At 44.9% G+C, this 23798-nt stretch overlaps 1 protein-coding gene across 1 annotated transcript in view; it reads right to left on the reverse strand.

The window, feature by feature from the left end:
* Positions 1-23798, reverse strand: part of LOC147422484 (dynein-1-beta heavy chain, flagellar inner arm I1 complex-like) — a 345996-nt gene that overhangs the window by 299336 nt on the left and 22862 nt on the right. Inside the window, exons 6-12 of the mRNA XM_086503137.1 lie at positions 20078-20359; positions 19772-19990; positions 19553-19690; positions 19204-19449; positions 18971-19114; positions 12622-12744; positions 12450-12539 (exon numbers count right to left, since the gene is read on the reverse strand). Coding sequence (XP_086359263.1) covers positions 12450-12539; positions 12622-12744; positions 18971-19114; positions 19204-19449; positions 19553-19690; positions 19772-19990; positions 20078-20359 — 1242 coding nt within the window. The remainder of the gene's footprint in view (positions 1-12449; positions 12540-12621; positions 12745-18970; positions 19115-19203; positions 19450-19552; positions 19691-19771; positions 19991-20077; positions 20360-23798) is intronic.

A 23798-nucleotide genomic window follows, 5' to 3' on the forward strand; every position in this document is an offset into this window, starting at 1 on the left:
GGACCATTTGTGAATCATGACAGTTGGAGGAACATGGAGAGACCCTTGGTATTTATGATATCCCGGATGATTAGAGCCAAGGCCTCCGTACCACATGCGATTATTCGAGCGGAGGTAGCCGCCCCTCCTATAGAGATTGAGGCTCTTACCAGATCAGTGTCCTTTATGCACAGCCTATGGGATACACATAGAGGCAGATATACTAGATTGGCTCTTGAGTCCTCTAGACAGTTAGCGATGCAAGGAGATGCATCATGTTGGTATGCACAGATGACCTCATGGTTTCAGAGGCATGGTCTCAGCATGGATAGATTGCCTCCCTTTCAGTATTCCCTGGATGCACCCTCCCTACCAGTCACACGGACGAAGATCACTAGACTCATTCGGCAGGATCTTATACAGTTGGACACTAGAAGGACATGGGTAGAGCCAATGCAAGAGTTGGGCACCAAGATGGCTTTCTACAAAGAGCCACCTTCTCCAACTTTTGGGAGATGGGTTTGTGACTCGTGACTCGTCCAAGCTACATGGACACTCATTTGTCTCATGGTTTGCGATGTGCTATTGGTCAGATTCGCACATCCTCACACCAGCTGGAGACTGAGACGGGTAGATTCTGAGGGATACCGCCGGAGTCTAGGATATGTCAACTATGCGGTAGAGAGCCAGAGACAGAGCTACACTACATATGCCACTGCACTGTGTATTATGAAATACGAGGGCGCTTCCATTGCTTATTCAGGGAGGGTTTTGGACCCCTAGATAGAGTCATGAGGTATCAGGATTAGAGATGCCTTGGCCTATATCTACTTGAGCTACACCGACATAGAGATAGTCTGTTGAGGAGACATGGAGTACGACAATCGCAGAGACAGATCACAGACTTCTTTGGATCGAGGGAGCCAAGAGACCAAACACCAGCACAGGGTTGTACCCGCATTCATACGAGAGGCACCCTCATTGACAAGGCGACTGAGCTCGGGAGATCGAGACGACCACAACCGAGACACAGGAGCACACTACATCGACGGAGACTCTAGCAGAGGATCAAAGGCATTCTAGCACGACACCCAGATTGTCATTGAGGGCCTATTCTACATTTTCAGATTTCACATTTCACACTTCATTTTCAGTTTTCATTTTTACTTTCAGTACTTTTTGTACTTGTACTTCAGACATTGTATTAGATTCACCACTTTGTATCTGATGGTCTCATAGGTCATTTTGGCCTTTTGAAGACGTTAATATATCATTTCATTTCATTTCATTTCTCCATGAAAGTGGATGCTTTGCATAGGTTTTCCCATGAAAGTGGTTTATCTGTCAACCTTGGTAAAACCAAGGTTATGGTGTTTAATATCACCCCACAGTGGATCAGGAGGTCAGCACCCGCATTCACATACGGCCGGGAGACAATGGAGATTACAGATGCTTACACCTACCTTGGAGTGGTCTTTAGTGGACCAGCATTTTCATTGAGAGCGGAAGAGAGTAGACTGACCAAAGCCTATGCAGCATTGGGTAGATTGGAGAGGATGTGTTCATAGGTTCAATTTCAGGAGCCTCAAACGAAGCTCTGGCTCTTTCACACTTTGGTGGCTTCCGCATTGCTCTATGAAGCTGAGACATAGCGACCTGCATTGGACCATCATGGGAGGCGGGGTCGCACTGATGGATGGGGGGACATGGAGAAGCCTTTAGTCTCTATGATCTCACGGCTTATTAGAGCCAAGGCTTCAGTACCACGTGACATTATCCAAGCAGAGCTACCTTCCCCCCCACTAGACGTTGAGGCGCTCACCAGATCAGTCTCCTTTATACACCACCCGTGGGAACTTCCTAGAGACGGATATGCCCGCCTAACACTTGAGTCCTCCCGACAATTAGCCATGCACGGAGATACATCATGCTGGTATGGGGGGATGACATCATGGTTTCAAGCACATGGGTTCAGCATGGACGAATTGCCCCCCTTCCAGTACTCATTGGATGCATCATCACTGACTATTACACAGTCCGAGATCACCAGGCTCATTTGCTAGGACCTGACTCAGCTAGGCACTAGAAGGAAATGGATAGAGCCGGCACAGGAGCTGGGCATGAAGATGGCTTTCTATAGAGATCATCTTCTCCAGCTTATGGCGGAGGACCGCTTTATGACGAGACCCAGATACATGGACACCCACTTGTCTCACGAGATACGATGTGCTATTGGCCAGATACGTACATCTTCACACCAACTTCGGGTCTAGACTGAGAGATACAGCGGAGTACCAGCACAGACCACGACATGCCCCCTATGTCACATGGAGCCTAAGACATAGTTGCACTGTCACCAGCGTGTGACTACTATCTATCCTTTTTGTTGATTTCTTTCTTATTATTTATTTACTTTCACTTTTTGGAAACACCCCTCGGGAAATCTAATTGCCCTGCATTGCATAGCTAGTGTGGAACTGTCCAGAGGAAGTCCAGGCCTGAGGGCAAGAGAGCACTAAGGTTGGACAAGGACTATGGTTAGCCAAAGTGGGGTCATTGACTAGCCAAAGTGGAATCCTTTGCTACAGAGGCTACATTTCAGTTCTGGGTGTGGCTACAGTGTACAAAGGGGGTCAGATGACCTAGAAAGATACAATGGCAGCATCTCCTAAAATTTAGGGAACTGCTATTTTGGGACCTGAAAATGTGTTCGAGTCATTACCTCCACAATGACAAGGGGAACATTTTATTACTCTGCAGTGAAGTCAACCCGGCAACCGCTCGGGAGATTTTTTGGCGGCAACCCCGAAACGAGAAATGCCTTGTAAATGTGCCAAGTGGCACATTTCTGTGCACTTTCCTCATGCAAGAAGAAGTGGCGCTGAATTTATAGCTGGGAAGCTCATTTTGCAAGTTCCTGTCACACGTTAAGAGCTATGGAGTGCTTCCTTTCCCTCCTATGTACAATGCGGTGCCAGGAGTGATGCCCTGCACGCTACGCACTGCCCTCTCTCTCCCCTATGACAGTATGTTATGCCCCTCTAGTGGGCTTTTCAATTGACCAATGTACAGTTCTGTGGGTTCATGCGCGATTGCCGAGGCAAGAGCCTCTTGCACAGAACTGGATTAGCTAGCGGCTAATCCCCCGTAGGTACAGGTGAATTCGGAGAGGTTTCACGCAAGAAATCTCGTCCGATTCAAAGGGCAAGTAGCCCTACAGGTGAGGGAGCTCGAGGACTTGCTACGGATGCGACCGGCACGCAAAACGGAGCCCGAAACAGTAAATTACAGCCTGCTGTGTATTTTTGCAGGTTTAGGGTTTTCACCCTAAACGGTCCCTAATACCCCCAAGAGGTTCGGGGACGCGAGGAGACCGCTGTACAAGTGATTTGGTGCATTTTCGGGGCTGAAAACAGAGGATTCAGCATGCTGCAGATTCTCGCCAGGTTTTGCAAAGTGCCCGTATGCATCGGGAAAGTCATTCAATGCGTGGGAATACTGACTGTGAAGGGTCCTCGTACAATTAGGCTGCCGAAATCCGGCCGAAACAGTTGAAATTCAGCCAAGCTTGTGCGGGGCACCTTGTAGGGAACCACAGCGTTTATTCCCTCTTTTAAACAATAAAGAAATACCGAAAGGGGCGCCTAAGTTAAGGGCCAATCTGGTGTCGGTCTTCTCATACAGGTGCAATCTAGCAGCCTGTATCCCTTTCCCCTTTGTTGTGTCTTGAAAGTACAGGTAAAGTGGGTGACAAATTAAATGGGTGAAAGCAAATAAGGTTTTAAGTCTAAGGTCTACTGCCCTTTTTGAAAGTACAGGCCGGTTTCATGGTTCCATCGCCGGGATTAAATCACTTTTTCCCATAGAAGTGAGCCTTGGTCAGTTTGGGCTTGAAGACACAAGGGATCATAGACCAGACACAGGGAATTGCAATTATGGCTGACAGACCAGATGATGTGACTGAAGAGGTTTCCTCTTCACAGGGTCAACAAACACATGAAGTGGGTGAGTCGTCAAGACCACCACAGACGGATGATGATATATTCAGGACCCAATTGGCTACTGTTGTGGCTATGTTCACACAAGTAATGCAGAACCCAAGGTTTTTAGCCTTTTTGCAACCTCCTCTTCCGTCTCAGGAAGTTGGCTCACTAGATCATATTCAAAAGCCTGTTAAGGCTCGAACACAGGTGATTCATACTGCAGAGTCAATGGAAACACCTGTACACTTGACGGAGAACATGCAGTCTCCACAACCTGTGCCTAAGGTGCAATAACAGGTGGCTGAGATGCCAGTTTTTCAAGCTATACCAGTTCAGCCAGCCACTTTTCAGTAGCCTATAGCTGGTTCTAATGGACAGGGAAGCAACCTACAGGCTATGCAACAAGTCTTCCACCACCTTCAGTACACCCTGCTATTTTGGAGGTGGATCGGTATTCCAGAGCATGGCTGGTCATGCACTTGGAAATCAGTTTTACACGCCAGGAACGGTATTCGGGGGTGCTCAAACGATGATGCCTAACCCCATGTATGGTGTCACGGGCATGCTACCAGGGTTTCAAAGCACTCGAGGCCAATTTGGGATGCCACATGCAAATTTTGGTATGGCTGGAATTACAAATCAGCAGCCAAATATGGCATTTCCAAGTCAACTTAATTGCGGTCAGGGAACACAGATGAACCCTAACAGTGTTCCCATGTTTCAGTCACTTCCATATGACAACTTAACGCCGCTGGAGAGGCCAACTCCGTACAAAGAAGGTGGCAAAGGTGTGACATTCACGACCTTTACAGGGTTTGATGACAGGAAGAAGGCTCTCTCATTCCTCCAGCAGTTTGACAAAGCATTGCAGGGGGAAACTTTACAAAGGCTTCAAAGGTCCGAAAGGCAGCCACTTTCTTAACAGGGAATGCGGGACAATGGTGGACAACTTTATTGCTTCAAGGGCAAGCTCCGTCCACATGGATTTACTTCAAGCAGATTTTTGCAGCAACATGGTTATCTGATGACTTTGAAGCAGATGTCATGACAGAATGGCACCAGCTTAATGCTGCCACTTGCAAGAATCTAGATGACTACAATCTGAAGTTTTGGAAAGCTCTACTTCTAGTAACTTCCTATAGATTTGTGCCATTGACGGAACAGACTGAAAAATACTATTGTGGCCTACCCAAAGGATTGAGAAAGTACTGCACGAAGACCAAAGTCACTACTTTAACGCAGCTCAACGAGGTAGCAAACACTGGCAATGGTTTGCTCAAGGGAGAAGATTGTGAATTCAATACTGGCATCAAGGAAGGATCAGCCAAGAAAAATTCAGCAAAGAAGGACGTTCGCAATGAGGTTCCTAAAGGGACACAAGAGCCAGCCAATGCAGGGAAAGGCAAAGCTACGGCTGAATCAGAAAAGGACCGGCAAAGAAATGGAAAAGACGTTTTCCTCGCAAGTCGGAAGAGCAAAAGAAGGTCCTGAGGTCAGAGAACAAATGTTTCATCTGTGAGCTGCCTGGCCACATTGCTTACAATTGTCTTACAAAGAAAAGACCAGCTGATTCTGAACACAAGGAGGACAAGAAAGGAAAGAAGCCCATGGCTGGTCTAGTGCCAGATATGGTGGGCGACAAGCCAAATTCAGATGCAAGTGAGCTTTGCAGAGCATGGGGAAAGGTCAGGGATCAAACAGTGCTTATCTTCTTTGATCCAAGTGCCAAAGCCAACTTCATTTCCCCAAAATTGGCTTCAAAGTTGGGAATCAGACATGAAGAGATGGGGTATACAATAGAGGCAGGTTTGGCATGTCCTGGCCATACAGAGGCTGTGACACCCATCATTGGAAAGTTGCGCCTACATATCCAGTCCTATGTAGATGCTGAAGAATTTTACATCATGCCACTGGACGGATGTGATGTGTTGTTAGGTATTCCTTGGTTGTTTCATGTAGAGGGAATCATGGATGCCTACAACAAAAAGATCATTGTACAGAGCAGGGGAAAGACTCACATTCTGGATGTAAAGCTTAAAGGGGAGTCTATTCCCACTGTATCAGCTTCTGCTATTACTTCTGTAATGAAAAAGCATCTTTCTGCCTACTTGGTTTTTGTACGTGAAGTGTCAGATTGTGATGAATCAAATTTATATGTGCTAGATAAAGAAAGGTCAATGTTTTTACAACAGTATAGTGACTGTTTTTCCGATTCATTACCGTCTCAATTACCGCCAGAGAGACCCGAGGACCATGCGATAGATTTGGTGCCAGGCAGTAGCCCACCAAATAAGCCTCCGTACAGGGTTAGTGCGGCTCAGCAGAAAGAGATAATGGGCCAAGTCCGGGAGCTGTTAGAAAAGGGGCTGATTCAGCCCAGTTCATCCCCATTCTGTTCTCCAGTGTTGTTGGTGTAGAAAAAGGATGGCTCATGATCAAGAATAGGTTCCCTATACCTAGAATTGATGATATTCTGGACAAATTAGAAGGAGCAGCTATGTTTAGCAGGATAGATCTAAATAGTGGGTACCATCAGATCCGCATTAGATCAGAGGATGTGCACAAGACTGCTTTTAGAACAACGTTTGGCCTTTACGAATTTTTAGTGATACCCTTTGGTCTCACAAATGCTCCTGCTACGTTCAATAGGATGATGGTCAGAATTTTCCGTCCACACCAACAGTTTGTTGGTACATTCTTTGATGACATGATAGTCTACTCAAAGAATGAAGAGGAGCATAGGCATCACTTGGCCATTGTGTTCAAAGAGCTACGCAGTCATAGGTTGCTCATCAATGCAAAGAAAAGTGAATTTTTTCTGGAAGAGATTCATTTTCTCGGACACATTGTCTCAAAGGATGGTGTCAGAATGGATCCTGCTAAAGTTGAAGCGATCAAGTCATGGCCAGATTTGAAGACGGTGCACGATGTCCGAAGTTTCTTGGGACTATGCTCCTATTACAGAAGGTTTATCCGAAATTTCGCTGAGATTGCTTCACCTTTACATGCTCTTCAAAAGAAGGCAGCCACCTTTAGATGGACACAGAAAGAGATTTCAGCTTTTAATCTCTTAAAGGAAAAGATGACTTCAGATCCAGTCATTGTGTTGCCAGATCTTAGAAAGTCATTTGTGGTCCAGTGTGACGCCTATGTAGTAGCATTGGTGCAGTGCTAATACAAGATGGCAAGGTAGTAGCCTATGAGAGTAGAATCTTGCAAGGGCCAGAAAAGACTATACAAGTCTATGAAAAAGAACTGCAGGCCGTGATTCATGCACTCTCAAGTTCATGCACTCTTAAGTTGGAAACACTACGTGCTAGGTGCAGACTTTGTTGTCCAAATGGACCATCAGACCTTGCGATACTTCTTGACACATGCAAAGTTATCTGAGAAGCATATGCGATGGGCAAATATCTTGTCCATGTTCCACTTTCAGATTGTGCATGTGGAAGGCAAGAAGAACGTTGTGGCTGATGCCTTGTCAAGGAAGCCACAAATTTCAGCTGTGTCAATTCCTTATCATCATGAACTTGATGATATGAGGGAACAGTATGCAAATGATGAAGATTTTGCAAGGGTCTTCGTGCAGCTAATGGATGGACAACGTCATGAACACTATCTTCTCAAAGATGGGTTCATGATGATGCATGGTAGATTGTGTGTCACAAAGCCATTGCGACGCAAAGTTATGGAAGAGAGTCATGTCCCACCGTATGCAGGGCATCGTGGTATCGATGCTAAAGTTAAAGCGGTTGAGACATTCTTCTACTGGCCTACATTGAGAAGAGATGTGGATGCCTTTGTGCGAGAATGCCTAATTTGCCAGAAGGTCAAGTTTGACAGGCAAAAGGCACCAGGGTTATTACAACCACTACCTATTCCAAATAAACCATGGGAAAGTATTGCTATGGATTTTATCTTTCATCTTCCGAGAACGCAGACAGGAAATGATGGTATTTGGACCATCATTTGCAGATTCAGCAAGCAGGCTCATTTTATTCCTGTTAGGAAGAAGATAAAGCCAGATCAAATGGCACGCTTGTTTATGAGCAATATTTTCAAGTATCATGGCATGCCACAGTCGATTGTTAGCGACCGTGATCCACGCATGACAAGTTTGTTCTGGAGAGGCTTGTTTGAGAATATGGACACCACGCTCAAATTCTCTTCGTCATTTCATCCTCAAACAGATGGGCAGTCAGAAGAGGCAAATTCTACTGTCCTAGATCTGCTGAAGTGCTATGTGTCAGAGCATAAAGGAAAGTGGGAGCAATATTTGCCATTGGTGGAGTATGCATACAATAATACAGTGCATTCATCAACTGGCAAGGCACCTTTTGAGATAGTTGAAGGTGGCAAGAAAGTTCCTCCCATACTGCATACAAAGGACAAGATATTTGAAGCAGATAAGTATGTTCAGGACATGGATGAAATGTACAAGAAGGTCAAAGTGGCCTTAGAAAAGACTCAGGCAAAGCAAAAGAAAGCAGCTGATCGTCACCGTCGTGAAGTGGTATTTTCACTTGGTGATTGGGTGCTTCTACGCTTTGAAAAGGCAAGGTTAAAGAAGATGAAGGGCAAGGAAAGACTGTTTCCAAAGCTCAACATGCATTACTATGGGCCTTTTCAAGTGTGCAACATAATCAATGATGTTGCATATAGGCTGAAATTGCCTGACAGTTGGAAGATTCACAATGCGTTCCATGTGAGTCTTCTCAGACCCTATGTGGGTGATGTGCCAGAAGATATGCCAGCTGAAGATCAGCCGGAAGTCGAGAAACTTGACGAGATCTTGGTCCTGGAACAGATTTTGGCACATAAAGAAAGAAAAGTGAAAGGCAAGGTTTCTAGGCGTTACTTGGTAAAGTTCAGAAACTATCCACCAATGGATGCTAAGTGGATGGAAGAAGGTGAACTTGCACAGTCACCAACTATGTTATCACTTTACCTTGAAGCCTTCGATTTGCAACCTACCTTGACCCCTTGAGTTTCAAAGCTACATGGATTGTCAGTGTGACAATGGCTTTTGAAAGAAATGATGTACATGGTATTTAAAGTGAGCTCAAATCAAGTACACGTTACATGAATGTTAGAGCTGTACAGATTGTCACTTTGGCAATTGCTCTTATGGAATGTCCAAAAGTTTGGTTACTACTATAGAAGTGAGTATTTCTTGTCAGTTTGTCAAGGATATAGTAATTGCTTCTATTAAAGGGTACCTGTGTAACTGCATTCTTAAACTGTCGGTTTGGGTATGCTCGAAAGTGTTACTGGGCCCAACGTGTACTATAAGACAGTGGCAAAATGTGTGCCTACCATTTTGTCATTGGAAAGTTAGTGACTCAAAGCAATGGCAGAGTGCGAAGCTACCACTATGTCATTGGGACAGAGTTCACACGCAACCAATACATGTGTCGACGAGGTGTTGAATACACCAAGGTTGACAATGAGCATGTACGACATAGATGCAAACGAGGACGTTTGAGATTTCAAGACGGGGGTATGTCACTAGGGTGTGACTACTATCTATCCTTTTTGTTGATTTCTTTCTTATTATTTATTTACTTTCACTTTTTGGAAACACCCGAAATCTAACTGCCCTGCATTGCATAGCTAGTGTGGAACTGTCCAGAGGAAGTCCAAGCCTGAGGGCAAGAGAGCACTAAGGTTGGACAAGGACTATGGTTAGCCAAAGTGGGATCATTGACTAGCCAAAGTGGAATCCTTTGCTACAGAGGCTACATTTCAGTTCTGGGTGTGGCTACAGTGTACAAAGGGGGTCAGATGACCTAGAAAGATACAATGGCAGCATCTCCTAAAATTTAGGGAACTGCTATTTTGGGACCTAAAAATGTGTTCGAGTCATTACCTCCACAATGACAAGGGGAACATTTTATTACTCTGCAGTGAAGTCAACCCGGCAACCGCTCGGGAGATTTTTTGGCGGCAACCCCGAAACGAGAAATGCCTTGTAAATGTGCCAAGTGGCACATTTCTGTGCACTTTCCTCATGCAAGAAGAAGTGGCGCTGAATTTATAGCTGGGAAGCTCATTTTGCAAGTTCCTGTCACACGTTAAGAGCTATGGAGTGCTTCCTTTCCCTCCTATGTACAATGCGGTGCCAGGAGTGATGCCCTGCACGCTACGCACTGCCCTCTCTCTCCCCCATGACAGTATGTTATGCCCCTCTAGTGGGCTTTTCAATTGACCAATGTACAGTTCTGTGGGTTCATGCGCGATTGCCGAGGCTAGAGCCTCTTGCACAGAACTGGATTAGCTAGCGGCTAATCCCCCGTAGGTACAGGTGAATTCGGAGAGGTTTCACGCAAGAAATCTCGTCCGATTCAAAGGGCAAGTAGCCCTACAGGTGAGGGAGCTCGAGGACTTGCTACGGATGCGACCGGCACGCAAAACGGAGCCCGAAACAGTAAATTACAGCCTGCTGTGTATTTTTGCAGGTTTAGGGTTTTCACCCTAAACGGTCCCTAATACCCCCAGGAGGTTCGGGGACGCGAGGAGACCGCTGTACAAGTGATTTGGCGCATTTTCGGGGCTGAAAACAGAGGATTCAGCGTGCTGCAGATTCTCGCCAGGTTTTGCAAAGTGCCCGTATGCGTCGGGAAAGTCATTCAATGCGTGGGAATACTGACTGTGAAGGGTCCTAGTACAATTATGCTGCCGAAATCGGGCCGGAACAGTTGAAATTCAGCCAAGCTTGTGCGGGGCAGCTTGTAGGGAACCACAGCGTTTATTCCCTCTTTTAAACAATAAAGAAATACCGAAAGGGGCGCCTAGGTTAGGGGCCAATATGGTGTCGGTCTTCTCATATAGGTGCAATCTAGCAGCATGTATCCCTTTCCCCTTTGTTGTGTCTTGAAAGTACAGGTAAAGTGGGCGACAAATTAAATAGGTGAAAGCAAATAAGGTTTAAGTCTAAGGTCTACCGCCCTTTTTGAAAGTACAGGCCGGTTTCATGCACTACGCATGCCACTGCCAAGTCTACTATGAGATATGAGGCCACTTCCACTGCCTGTTTAGAGAGGGCTTTGGACCACTCTCTAGAGTAATGGGTTACGAGGACCAGAGATGCTTAGGGTTGTTTTTACTCGAGCTGCGCACACACAGAGAAAGCCTGATGAGAGGAGAGGCTAGTCAATCTCAGAGACAGATCATAGACTTCTTTAGAGCAGACACCGACATCCGGAGGAGCTACTACCACAGTAGAGCCCACATTCTCCTCGCATCAGAGGCACGCTGATCGACTTAGCGACCGAGCTAGGGAGATCCAAACTCCCATGACTATGGAGGACTACACAGCATCGACAGAGGCTGCATCAAAGGATTCAGATCACTTTGGCCCAACATGCACGATGCCCCATCAGACTACTGACCATGGAGGAGATTGATGAGATCTGCCAACGGCCGACGGCCGATGCTGGATCTCTTGTGATTTACCTCTTTCTGAGGATACACCCACACTGTGTTGTCTTAGCCCCCCACTCACTTCACCCCCTACTCATATCTTATACAAGCCCAGCTAGCTGCTTAGCTCACATCTAGCACCTTAGGATTCTATAGTATTTTTATTTTGTTACTCAGACCCACCACATTGTAACTTTCTGTTCTCATAGGTCACTTTGGCCTTTTGAAGACGTTCCAATTTCTCCTTCCTTGACTGTGGTCGACTCTGGTTCTCCTGCTCAGCTGTGTACACTTCTGAACCGGTAAAATTTTAAGTCTAGTATAAATGTTACACAATAGTTATGTTCCTTCTCTTCTTGGAACCCTTCCTACCTACCTCCAACTAACTACATCATGCATTCCTGAGGAATGTTCGATTTTAGTGCTCTTGCTCAAAAGTGTGTTGTCACTTTACAAAGGATACGCTAGGTTTGGTCTTACATCGTTAATAGCCTCCTGCATCTCCATGCACATTACTGCATCCTTGAACAACTAATGGCTGCATAGGACTTTTCAATTTACTCAAGCTGAACTTTCACCCTTAAGATGCATGGCAGATGTTACTTTGTCCACAAAATGCTGTAATTTTAACCGTATCTCCCTCTTATATTCCTCAACCTCATGACCATCAGTCAAGCTTTAAGTGATCTAAAAGTTCTTTATTAAGTGCTAGATTTTTGGAATACATTTTTGGAAGTTTGATTTGTATAGCTCCTCATAAGGACTGAGAACTTGTACGCCCGCAAATTTCATACAACAAACTAGTAGCTTAAGGTTCGACGATCTTGACTCCTATCCCCTTCCCTTGATGAAGGCTATGATGGTTGCATATGCATTTTGAAGTGAACACTGAATCTGATAAGACATGTTTCTTTTCATAAACAAAATCTATTTAAGTATTGGTAGGTAGTACCAGCAGAATTTCTAGTGACACCCCACAGGGAGGTACTTTGTTCAGAACAAAACATTAAACATATCCAGTTGATAATCAAGCACCAGCAATAAGGCTATTTGAAGGTACGTTACCTTATCTAATCCAGGGCTGATGGAATTTGTCAGGTGATTAATACGATCTGCCACCAAGCCCCTCTCTTCTGTGTCTACCTCTGCTAAAATCTGGTTACAAAACCAATGTGAAACCTTTACAAAGTTGGCGTATCAGCTTTTCTTGCAGATTAACATGCACTTGCAGGCTGACCTTATTGCAATCGCGTATAACTATCAATGTATTTGCACGCAAGACCCGAAGCTCATTTTGTCCTTCCAAAATGTCACTTGCCATTTCCGGTATTTCCAAGTTCAACCTTCTCCAGTACCGAACCTATTTTCAGAAAATGTATAAGATTACCCAATACACATTACATTCTTTAAAAATTGCATGCAAGTAACATATTTAATCCCCTCAAATTGACAAAACCAAGATTTCCAATTCAACTACACTTAAGATTCTTAGCATTGCACAATTCCTCTCAAAGAAATCAATTTTTCTAACAATGACTTGACCCCCACTGATCTTTTTATGTCTCTTCCTACTATTCATGGCCACGGAACACCACAGAGGGTGCTCCTTATTAATCTTCCTTGTCGATGTTTTTGATTGTTGAAGACACAATCATGAAGCTTCCTAATGTGCTCGACGTGGAGCATAAAGACAACAAGCAATGCAACACCACAAAGAACTCCAAAAAAGCAAGTAACAACAATGGAGGTATGTAGAGGAAATGTGAATCAGAGATCAAAAGCAAAGAAAACTAGGAGAAGAGAAGGTAACGAGATGCCAAAATGGAGAAATCAAGAGCTCTTATTTTAATATATGGCATTGCATTCAAACGTCCAAACAAGACAAATTTAAACAAAAGATTGCTGAGTTGCAGAAATTGGAGATAAATCCCATCCAGATGATCTCCCAACAGGAGATGCTGTGAAGGTCTCTAAGAATCTGAAGGAGCATATGATTTGTCCTTGAACTCCAAACAGATCATAAGGCCCAACATCACACCCATGTAAAAAATATAGAGGCATCCTGTGATGAACATGGCATAATGGCAAACATCCAGAACCACTTCCAGCCAAAAAAGGCATTTGCATATGCCAAAGTGCATTATAATTTATACATTTCTGATTTCAAGAATGCAGATTCCATTTACCATAAAATTTTGGAGCCTGAAATAGATGTTAGACAACCAAGCTATCATGACATTCGAGAGAAAGAATCAGACGTATCTCAACTCAGATGGCAGGAGGACGGCTCTATGTCAGTGGAGCTGGAGGAGATTAGGGAAATAGTGCAGACTTTTACAGAGACCCCTTTCCACCACTGAGACGCCTTTGGCGAGGGAGGCTTGTATGGCTGAGGTGCACGCTCACATCAGTCAGTACGTCACTGATAGTATTGGGGCTCACCTGGAGAGACCATATTTTGAGGTTGATTTATATGATGCTTTGCGGGGACTTTATTGTAGTAGCTGCCCTTGTGAGGATGGCCTCGCTCCAATCTTCTTTATGCAATACAAGGAGCTGCTTGGCCCTGGTCTTTGGCCCTCAGACCTTGACACGGTTTATTTATCTTATCCCACAGACGTTCGTGTCACAAATAACACGTCACGAGGACGTGGCAACTGTTAACTATGTCACAAAGATGTGGCAACTACTAATCTTACTTGTTGGTTTCTTTCCAATGATTTTTGTTTTACTTTTGAGACCCTCTTTTTGAAGTTGCAAATGGTCGGACATTGTATGGCCAATGTGAACGGTAGTTTCACCCGCAGACAAGAAGTTGGTCGGCACTGGAATTCGTATAGTAAGAGGATATCTAGGCTCAGTTCAAGATCATGTAACTAGGAAGTGAACTCAATAAAGGCAGAAAGCCAAGGTGGGATCACCAAAGGAAAGTATCCGAGAGTTGGGCCACATTGCATTTTTGGATGCGGTCCCAATGGGGATAGATGGTCAGAAGACCAGTGGGATCTTCTTGTTGTCTCTACTCAAATGATCGATATATGGCGTTGTTTGAATCCCGATGCTTCTAGTTTTACCTTTCAGCATGCTGCTCATTCTTCTTATAGAGCACGATTGGATCGTTGGTATTTGCTTAATGGGCAAACAGTATGAAAATTTGTATGTGACATGAGGATAGATTATGCTCTACAATTATCGGATAATTATCCTCTTTTGCTATCTTTGTATTTTGGACAGTCTCTTTGTGATCGGCCTCTTCGCAGGAAACGTTTGTTGCATGTTAATAATGCCTATCTTACTCATGAAGTTTTTCGTCACATGATTGCCGATATTATTCCCCCGCTGCTGGCTCAAATGCATATTGATTTGGACGCTGCCTGGTATCGTTTTGTCATGAGAGTACAAAGTGTGATTTCTGACTATGGTATGCAGTATATGCAGTTTATTCGGGGAAATGTCGTTGATGCGAAAAGGGTTAGTCAACGATTACAGCAGTTGGCTGATTTCCGACCCCTGTCTGACTTTAAAATGATGGAGTTATGTGAAGCTAAAGTGTGCATTCAGCAAAATGATAAGAGGAAAATTGCTAAATGGCAGACGCATGCACGTCAACAGGCTTTTATGGATGAAGGTTGTGCTTCGAAGAAATTTTTTAAGCATCTGCATCATTCAAGGGTCTCACTGTCAATTAAGCGGGTTATGCTTCCCTCAAGTGCTTGGACTTCTTCGAAGCGGGAACTTGCTGAGGTTATGGTTTCACATTATTGTCAGGTGTTTGCTGCTCCATCTCAGCCTTCTTCGGCAGCTTGTCGAGCGCAGGAATTGTTGCTTTCTTATGTTCATCCAATCCTGTCTTCGCAGAAGGCACAATGCCTTGAGGATCCTTTCTCTGTTTCCGAATTGCATGGTGCCTTGCTTGCATTGGGCCTGTGGAGATCTCCCGGTTGGGACGGACTTACAGTGGAATTTTTCATCTCCTTTTGGGATGCTCTTAAACAGCCCCTGCTTTTCATGTTAAATGTGGCATGGGCGAAACAGGATCTACCCATTTCATGGAAAGAGGGCTTACTTAAATTGTTGCCCAAACAAGCGCTTTGCAAGAAGTTCTCTCATTGGCGGCCCATAACTTTGATGCCGGTTTACAAGATTTTGGCTAAAATGTTGGTCCACCGCATCAAGGACTATTTGTTTACAGGACTTTGTCAAGCTCAGTATGGTTTCATTCCTCGCCGTCAAATCATGGACAATTTGGCCAATGTTATGATTGGCATGGAGTATGCTAAGTATACGCAACAAGATGTGCTGGTCACGTAAGTTGATATTGAAAAGGCCTTTGACATTGTGCAATGGGACTTCATTGCTGCCACAATGAGATGTCTAGGATTTGGTCCTAAGTTGGCCTATGTGGTTTATTTCTTGTATGATTGTAGTACGTCCTCAGGGATCCTGGACGGGGAATTGACAAAATCGTGGCCGCTTGGTTGTTCGGTTAGGCAAGATTGCCCCATTAGTGCTTTGCTATATGCAATTGCCTCTCATCCTTTGTTGATGTATCTTGATTACTTGACATCTGCGCAGCGTCTTCATGGTTTGCAACTACCATCGGGTCATACCTTTATTGGGCAGGCTTATGCGGATGACTCGTTGTTTATGCCCCGCAATCAGCAAAGCGATGTTCAAGTGATTATGGAAGCTTTGGAATTGTTTGCGATTGCGGCTGGTCTTAAAGTCAATTTTTGTAAATCAAAGCTTTTGCCACTTCGTTCTTGTGATTGGCATGCTTTGTTGTGGCCAAGAGAGATTGTTCTTCCGAATGTAATCACCAGGCATTTGGGTTATCCAATTGGATGGAATGTTACTCACACGCAGAAAGTGGAATGGGTTATGAATCGCTTGAATGTTAAATTGCATTACTGGAAGCTTTCTACTTGGCCATTGCATGTTTGCCTACGAATTGTTCAGAGCATCCTCATGGCTTATGTTCAGTTCTTTTTGCCATTGTTGCATTGGCCTCGCCATTGTCTTGATTCTCTCATGTCGGCCATTTTGTCACATTTGTGGCGAACGCATGCTCACAATAAAGGTATGCGTCTGATGTCAATGGCAAAACTTTGTACACCAAAGCGCTTTGGTGGCTTGAATATTTTGGACCTACACAGGCATGTCCTTGCTCGGAAGGCTATGCTTTTGCTACACTTACGCAACAATCTTAGCCTTGGACTTTTATGTTTACACACTTGAGTCAGCATGTGGTTACATCATCATTTGGTCACTGGCAATCATCCATTTGGGAGGAAGTATTTGGTAAGATGGATGGTCATATTCCTGGATGCCCACTTTCTTCCACCTTGCTCTCTACATGGAAACAGGTTACGATTCATCTATCGTGGAATGCTAGGAGGGAAGGAAATTCACTTCGCGCGGAGAGCCTTCATTGGAACCGGGCTTTTTCTCTTACTTTGGTCGACCGCTCGCCTCGCCAGGCGTATTTCCTCTCCTGCCGTGGCATTCGAGTGGTTGAGGATGTGGTGGATGTAGTTGGTTTCACTTTTGAGTTTCCATTTGCCGCTCGCCGCTTTGGATTGGGCATGCACTATCGCCAGTTTTGGAGAGAATTACAGCAAATGTTGATCGGTTTTTTGCCCGTTTCACCTTTGGCTGATGGTAATTGTATGTATAATTGGAAGCTTGGGGAAATGCCTTTTCAAGATATTTCTACCGGGGGGGCATATGCTCTTCTTCTGCCTCATCCATGGCTTGCTGATCATTGCAACGCTATTTGGCACATGCATAAATCAGATATTTGGTGGCGAAGGCTTCTATTTGCATTATGGGAAAGCCATTTGCCGTTGAAGGAGCGTTTGTTTCTTTGGCGGTGTTTACTTGGTGTGCTCCCTGTGGGTACCTTTCTTAGGTTGCACCGTATCCGCCCTTCATCATGTGTCCGTTGCTTATCTGCTGAGGAGGATGTTTGTCACCTCTTGTGGGATTGCTGTGTTACTCGAGATTTCCTCCGTCGGGTATCTGCATGTATGTAGCTGCGTTTTCCCACGATGGTCTTTTGCAGTACTTTGCAGTCTTCTTCATGTGGGTCAGGTTTCGGGCGTACTAGAGCCTGTGGCAGCAGCGTAATGACTATATGTTCCATCGCATTCATACAGATCCCCTGCCTTTCTTCAAGCTTTCCCTTAGGCAGTCTTTGCGGTTCGCCTTGGAAGTTGGTGATATCACGGCAGAGATACATCAGCTTTCTTATGAATGCTTTTAGCTATTTTGTACAGCCGAACACTTTTGTGTTCCTTTTCTTGTACATCTTTTTGGTGGGTTTTCCTCTCTTTGAGGTTTCCCACAGATAGATAAATCAAATTGATTTACAAAAAAAAAAAGTGTGTGTGTGTGTGTGTGTGTACCCAAGCTCCCAAGCTCTTCGATTTCACGCTTCAAGATGCTCTATGTCGGCCTTACCCCGATCTGCCCTCTAGATCCCATTTCTTAGCAGATTCCATCTTCTCTCTCAAGATCCCATGTTCTCAAGAGGGGTTGCGCACGCGGTAGGAACGTTGAGGTCCGAGATCCACCGGATCTCCTCCGATGTGGTTCCGCCTTGCCAGATCTACCGCTGCCGAGCTCAAGTTCGAGCTTCAAGCTCCGCCATAGCCAGCGAGCTCCGTCGCTTCCGTGCCGATTGCCGGGAAGCTGTCGCACGCGCCGATCACCGTCGCGGCTTTGATACCCGTTGAAGAGTGCGTGTGTGCGGATGCGTGTGTGTGCGGTGAGGATGCGGTGCGGTGAAAACAGACTTACAAAAAAAAAAGAAAAAAAAAAGTGTGTGGGTGGAGTAGGACTGAAGTAAGATACTCCTTATTGTTGTATATATGTAGTTCTAATAAGGAGGTCAATGGGCGGGTGCCCATAGCCTAGGCTGAGGCCCATATGGATTTACCCCAACAGACCGTCTCCTGGTATGTAGCAATGAATGGGAATGAAGGCAACACCAGCTCTGCTTCTGTGAAAATCCACCTTGATGGATGATGCCATTCTCCCCAAAGGTGAGGCTTACAATTGGAGGCATTTTGAGGCATCCAGATAAGGTCCACAGAAAGCAAGGAGAAGCATCCCCATTAGCCAGTTTGCATGGGGGCACTCTTCAAGCTATCCATCTTCGACATCTCCCACCAATGGACTCCAGATAGGAACTGAGTCCCAAACTCACCAAACAGACTGACTCTGTCAATACAAGTCCTTGTCTCAAGGAAGACCCATCTCCTGGTATGCAGCACATGAATGGGAATGAAGGCAGCACCAGCTTTGTATCTGAGAGAATACACCTTGATGATGGATGCCATCAACCCCAAAGTGAGGCTCCTAATTGAAAAGGCTAACTGCAGAAATATTTTCCAGGAGAAGCCACTTGGTTGTGTAATGATTGAAGAGCATATTATTTTCTAGCAATAAGAAAATATTCCAAAATCTTGCACATTCATTCAGCATTTATGGAATTAAACAAATCTGACCAACAAAATGTGCTACATGATCAAGACTGTACTGCACCATTTTTGTTGAAAGAAAGATGACAATACCAAACATACCTCATAGAAAAGACCAAGAAATGACTGGTCAAACTTCAAGAAATAAAACCCATTACCACCATCATCAAGGAGGCTCTTCTCCAGTTTTTTCATTGCATAAGGATCTATACTGTTCATCCATTCTGTGTGCTGATTCTGAATGAACTGAGTAGGCAAGCAAATATCTTTTAAACATCACTAGACTAAGAGTAGATTGATGGATCCTGACATGCAAAATTCTTCGTATAAGGTACCTGCTCAATCGAGTAGATCATCTGATTGTATTGGGTTGAAATTTCAGAACCTTCAGTGGTCTCAAGCAAGTAAGGTGCTGCCCTCATTAGAAGCATCATGGGTGCCTTAAGCCTGCGCTGAAATTGCAATGCCCAGAGAGCTCCACCCGAGTAGCGTGGATATGAGTAATCCATCAAAGGACGTCTCCGTAACTGATCAAACTGCTTCTTTATCACAATCAGTTCATTGCTGAATGATGAACAGACCTGTAAACCACAACCTTTAAGACACTGTTGCTCAAAATGAAAACGACTCATTATATACTAGTCTATGACAAGCATCAAATCATCAAATTTACAAAAAAAAAACCTGATGTCCCATGTGTTCGACACAAACACAGATGGGATGACGCCGTGCCATCAACTTGAATGCCTCCAGTAATTCAATACTCTCACAAAGAGAGGCTGCATGGCGGAATGCCATGGTCATTATGTTTTGCATCATCACCTGCATCAATAAGTAGCAGGGAGATGGTGTGATATATAAACATTACTAGCAGCTAATCTGACAGCTTTTAAGTCTGCAAACCTCAAGGTCTTTCACTCCATTCTTAAAATGATTATAATCGTCATGCCACCTAGTAACTTTAACATCAAGCAAGCTGTATGGAAGAGACTTCAAAACAGAGACAAGCTTTTGGAATGTTTCTTGCATCTCCACAAAAGACTTGGATATTTCTGAACCCCTTGTCCCTCCAAACACAGGAAGCTCTGATTTTTTTGAGAACTGAATTTGAGAATCACAAACCTGCACTACAGCTTTCAAGTTAGCCTTGAAAATTCAGGAGTGATACAAGAAAGAAATTCTGGAAGTCTTCAGACAGAAAATTTCAACCTCAAGAATGTCTTGGCACCTTTGCAGAAAAGATTCGACTGGTGCAAAAATGCTCTTTCTTCCTAAATCTGCAACTTGTGACTGTTGAATACCGCCAGTCTCTTCCAAAGTACCCAGAGAATGAACCATGAAGAATTCCATCATGGCCGCATAAAGGTGCTTCCAAGATTCACAAGCTTGAATGCTCTCTTCTAATGCAGATTTGCACTTCTCTACGTCACCTTGAAAAATTTCGATCAATGGAATTCCTGTACTGCATCTATGTATAATCTCATTGCTAACCTGTAAAAATAATGCGTGCCTGAATTACTGGACCAAGCATTTCCTTAAAGATAGCACAAATTTGTTAAAGTGCACAATGGCGGGCAGGGGAGAAGAGAAACTGGAGAATAGAGGGGGAAGAGATAGAAAGAAAGAGATATTAACGTCTCTCGAAGACGAAAATGCCCCATGAGAGCAGAACAAGGTACAACTGATGATAATATCCCTTACCATAAACTGTAATAAAAAACTGAATCCTAACTAAATCCCTGTCTAAAAATATAAATGAAAAAGCTTTTGAATGGCTCTAGAGCTGCTGGCTACAACTGGCAAGGCATAGGAGTCATCTTGGCTCCGTGCCATGTCTCCATCAGGGTTGCCTCAAGAGGAAGAGATCTCTGCTTCCCACTGTTGCGTGTTGCCATAGCCTCAGCCCGCTGTGGAGAGGTGCCTGCTAAGCTGCTTATGCCCTCACTTTACACAAAACACACGCTTTTTTTATTTTTGTAAATCTTTCTTGATTAATTTAAAAATGGGAAACCTCAAAGTGAGGAAAACCCATCAGAAAGAACAGATACAAAGGGCAGAACACAAAAGTGTTTTGTATAGTGAAGGCTCTTAAAACAACATAGAAGAGTTGTAGGATATCCAGAGATATGTCCCCAGCATCAAGGGAAAAATGTAAGGATTGTCTGAGTGAAACCTTGAAAGAAAGAAAGGGATCCGTATCATGCTGATGGAACATTCGAAGATTGTGTGACACCATAGAGACCATAGGGCCCAAAGTCTGACCCATGTGAAGAAGATCGCAAATCGTTGAAAGGAAGATGGGAGAATGCCAAAAGCCCAGAACCGTTTGTGGAAGACTGCCGAGGGAAAGTGGAGGCGTATACATGCTGATATGCGATCAAGGAAAGCCCTGGTGGAACGACAACGCTAAAGCAGGTGTCTGATAGTCCCACCATAGACTGAACATCTGACACAACGAGAAGATCTGATGTGACGCGCACTAAGGAGAGTTCCAACAAGGAGAACTCCCAGCAAGCAGCGCCATAGAAACAGACATTCCTTCAGAGGAAACTGGCTTTTCCAAATTGCAGTAAGAGCCTTGCTACACCATTGATCAGATTTATGCAAAGACCATATTGCATTACAATGGTCAGCCAACCAAGACGCGTGCAGGAGAGAAGCAAACATAGAACAGATGTGGGATATCCACCAAGGATATGTCTCTAACATCAAGAGCAAAACGTACGGATTGCCTACGTGAAATCTTGAACGAAGGAAAGGGATCCGCATCATGCTGATGGAACATTCGAAGATTGCCTTGACGCCACAGAGAGCATAGGGCCCAAAATCTGACCCATGTGAAGAAGACCGCAAATCGTTGAAGGGAAGATGGGAGAATGCCAAAAGCCCAGAACCAGTTGTGGAAAACTGCTGAGGGAAAGCGAAGGCACATACATGCTAATATGCGATCAAGGCCCTAATGGAACAACAATCCTGTAGCGGAGATAATGTGTCGTGGCCTCTATAGTGGGTGCTCCTCGGTGCAATGTGTGTGAGATCTCATTTCACAGAATGCAAACACAGAAGACAATGAACAACAAAGCAACAACCGTACGACTCAGCAAAACCTGAACATGAACAGTATGAACATCGACAAACTCAAAGAAACCAATACAGACTCTGGCATGGCAGCACACTCAGCTCCAGCCCAAATCTCATAGGTATAGTGGGGGTGTCCAGGCTCAGCTGTGTAGGGATGGTGCAGACATGCTGTGTACAACTCAAGAGGATAGCTCTAGACGACTGACCACACAATAGTAGATGATCCCTAAAGCCCTAAACAGCTACCGATATATACAACCATAATGAGCCACCAACGGCTTACAAATATCAGATCCAGCTGAGACTATCTCAAAACTGTGGTCGTGGTGGTCTGGCCCTGAGTCTGCTAGACCACGACCCGTATGCCTGCCACGTGTCACTGCCCAAGCAAAAGTCCGTCCAGTGTGGACTCAGCCCAACTGCAACTAATTGTCTGTCCAGTGCTTGCGACACTGTAGCCCTGCTACAGGTTGCCCGCCACAAAACCATTCACCTCTCGGTGAAAGTAACACTATGCTGCAAAGAGAACCGAGAAGTCACTATATGTACAAAAGAAGACCGAGCAGAGCATATCAATCCGGTCACCCGAGAGAGAGTCATCGCCAATGCTGTTGAAGTATCCGCCTCTAGGGGAGGAGCCATCAAATCGATGGTGGGATGTTGCTGCTGCTGAGCTCTGCTGCTCAGGCCAAACTAGCTCTCGATGACTGGAGCTGCCACCTGCTACACCGCTGATGGGAGCATCTGGTCTGAAGTGTATTCAGGGCATCAACTAACACAACCATGTCGGTGTGCACCAGTAAGGCCGTCGCAAGGAACGTTGTGTGTCGACTGCATATGGGGTAAGGAAGCCAATGACTAAAACCCCGGAGGATAGTAGGTATAGTGCTGAGGCTGGCTGTATCCGATAGAAGTGTGTATAAAGGGTCCCAATGAAATGGGCAAAGCTACCTGGCTGTACATACCCAAGAGGAGCCTATACCTGTATCCCCTGCCATGTCCAGCCATATCTCCTACTCCCTCGAGCCTGAAATCCCATATCATTGTGAAGTAGCACCTCCCGAAGTCCCTGTATCTAAGCTCAGAGGTCGTCAATGACTTTAGACTTTTCTTGCAATGCATGTCGCAAAGCAAAAATAGTAGCATCTCTATCTGCAATTGCGCTCTCTGCGACACGCAGAGAGCCCTCCATAGCTACGTATGTAGTGGAGTGGCGCTGGTGAGTAGCAGCCAACCGCTCTGCCCTAAGCTCAATGGTAGCAATGGCCTGCCGGGATTCTTGCAGTATGTCCTCCAATATTCAAAAACGTGATGTAGAGTCCGAAATTGTGGAATAACCCGCAGCAGTGTTAGGTGGAAGATGGTCAAGTGGGAGAGGGTTGGCAAGTGGCACTGCTGGTGGTGAACTAGGAGCATGTGGCACTGTTGGTGGGGAATCGGGAGCTAGTCTCTTTGGTGGAGTAGAGACGAGTGGAGTGGCTGCAACAGGGATAGGCATAGACGAAGAAGCAACTCCAAACGAGGTTTGGGAGCTAGTCACTGTAATAGGAGTGAAAATGGCAGCAGTAGAGAGAGGCACACACACTGTAGAAGCCACAGCTGTAACATGCATAGTGTGGTCTGAAGCACCCAAGCATGTCCCAAAACCAGTAGCGGGAGTAGATGATGATCTTTGTACAGGACTCTCTGATACTGACAACATTATTAGGGATTCTGCTGTTTTTTTCACCACTTTAGCCCTTTTCTTCGTTTTCTTCTCAAGTAGACCTGTTGTATGGGCGATCGATTTCCCTTTTACTTTGGAGTGCGTACTCTGCATCTCGGCATCCACATCCACCGAGCTTATATG

Source organism: Adiantum capillus-veneris, chromosome 27 (genome assembly GCF_014529385.1).
Source record: "Adiantum capillus-veneris isolate H3 chromosome 27, ASM1452938v2, whole genome shotgun sequence".
Classification (NCBI taxonomy): Eukaryota; Viridiplantae; Streptophyta; class Polypodiopsida; order Polypodiales; family Pteridaceae; genus Adiantum; species Adiantum capillus-veneris.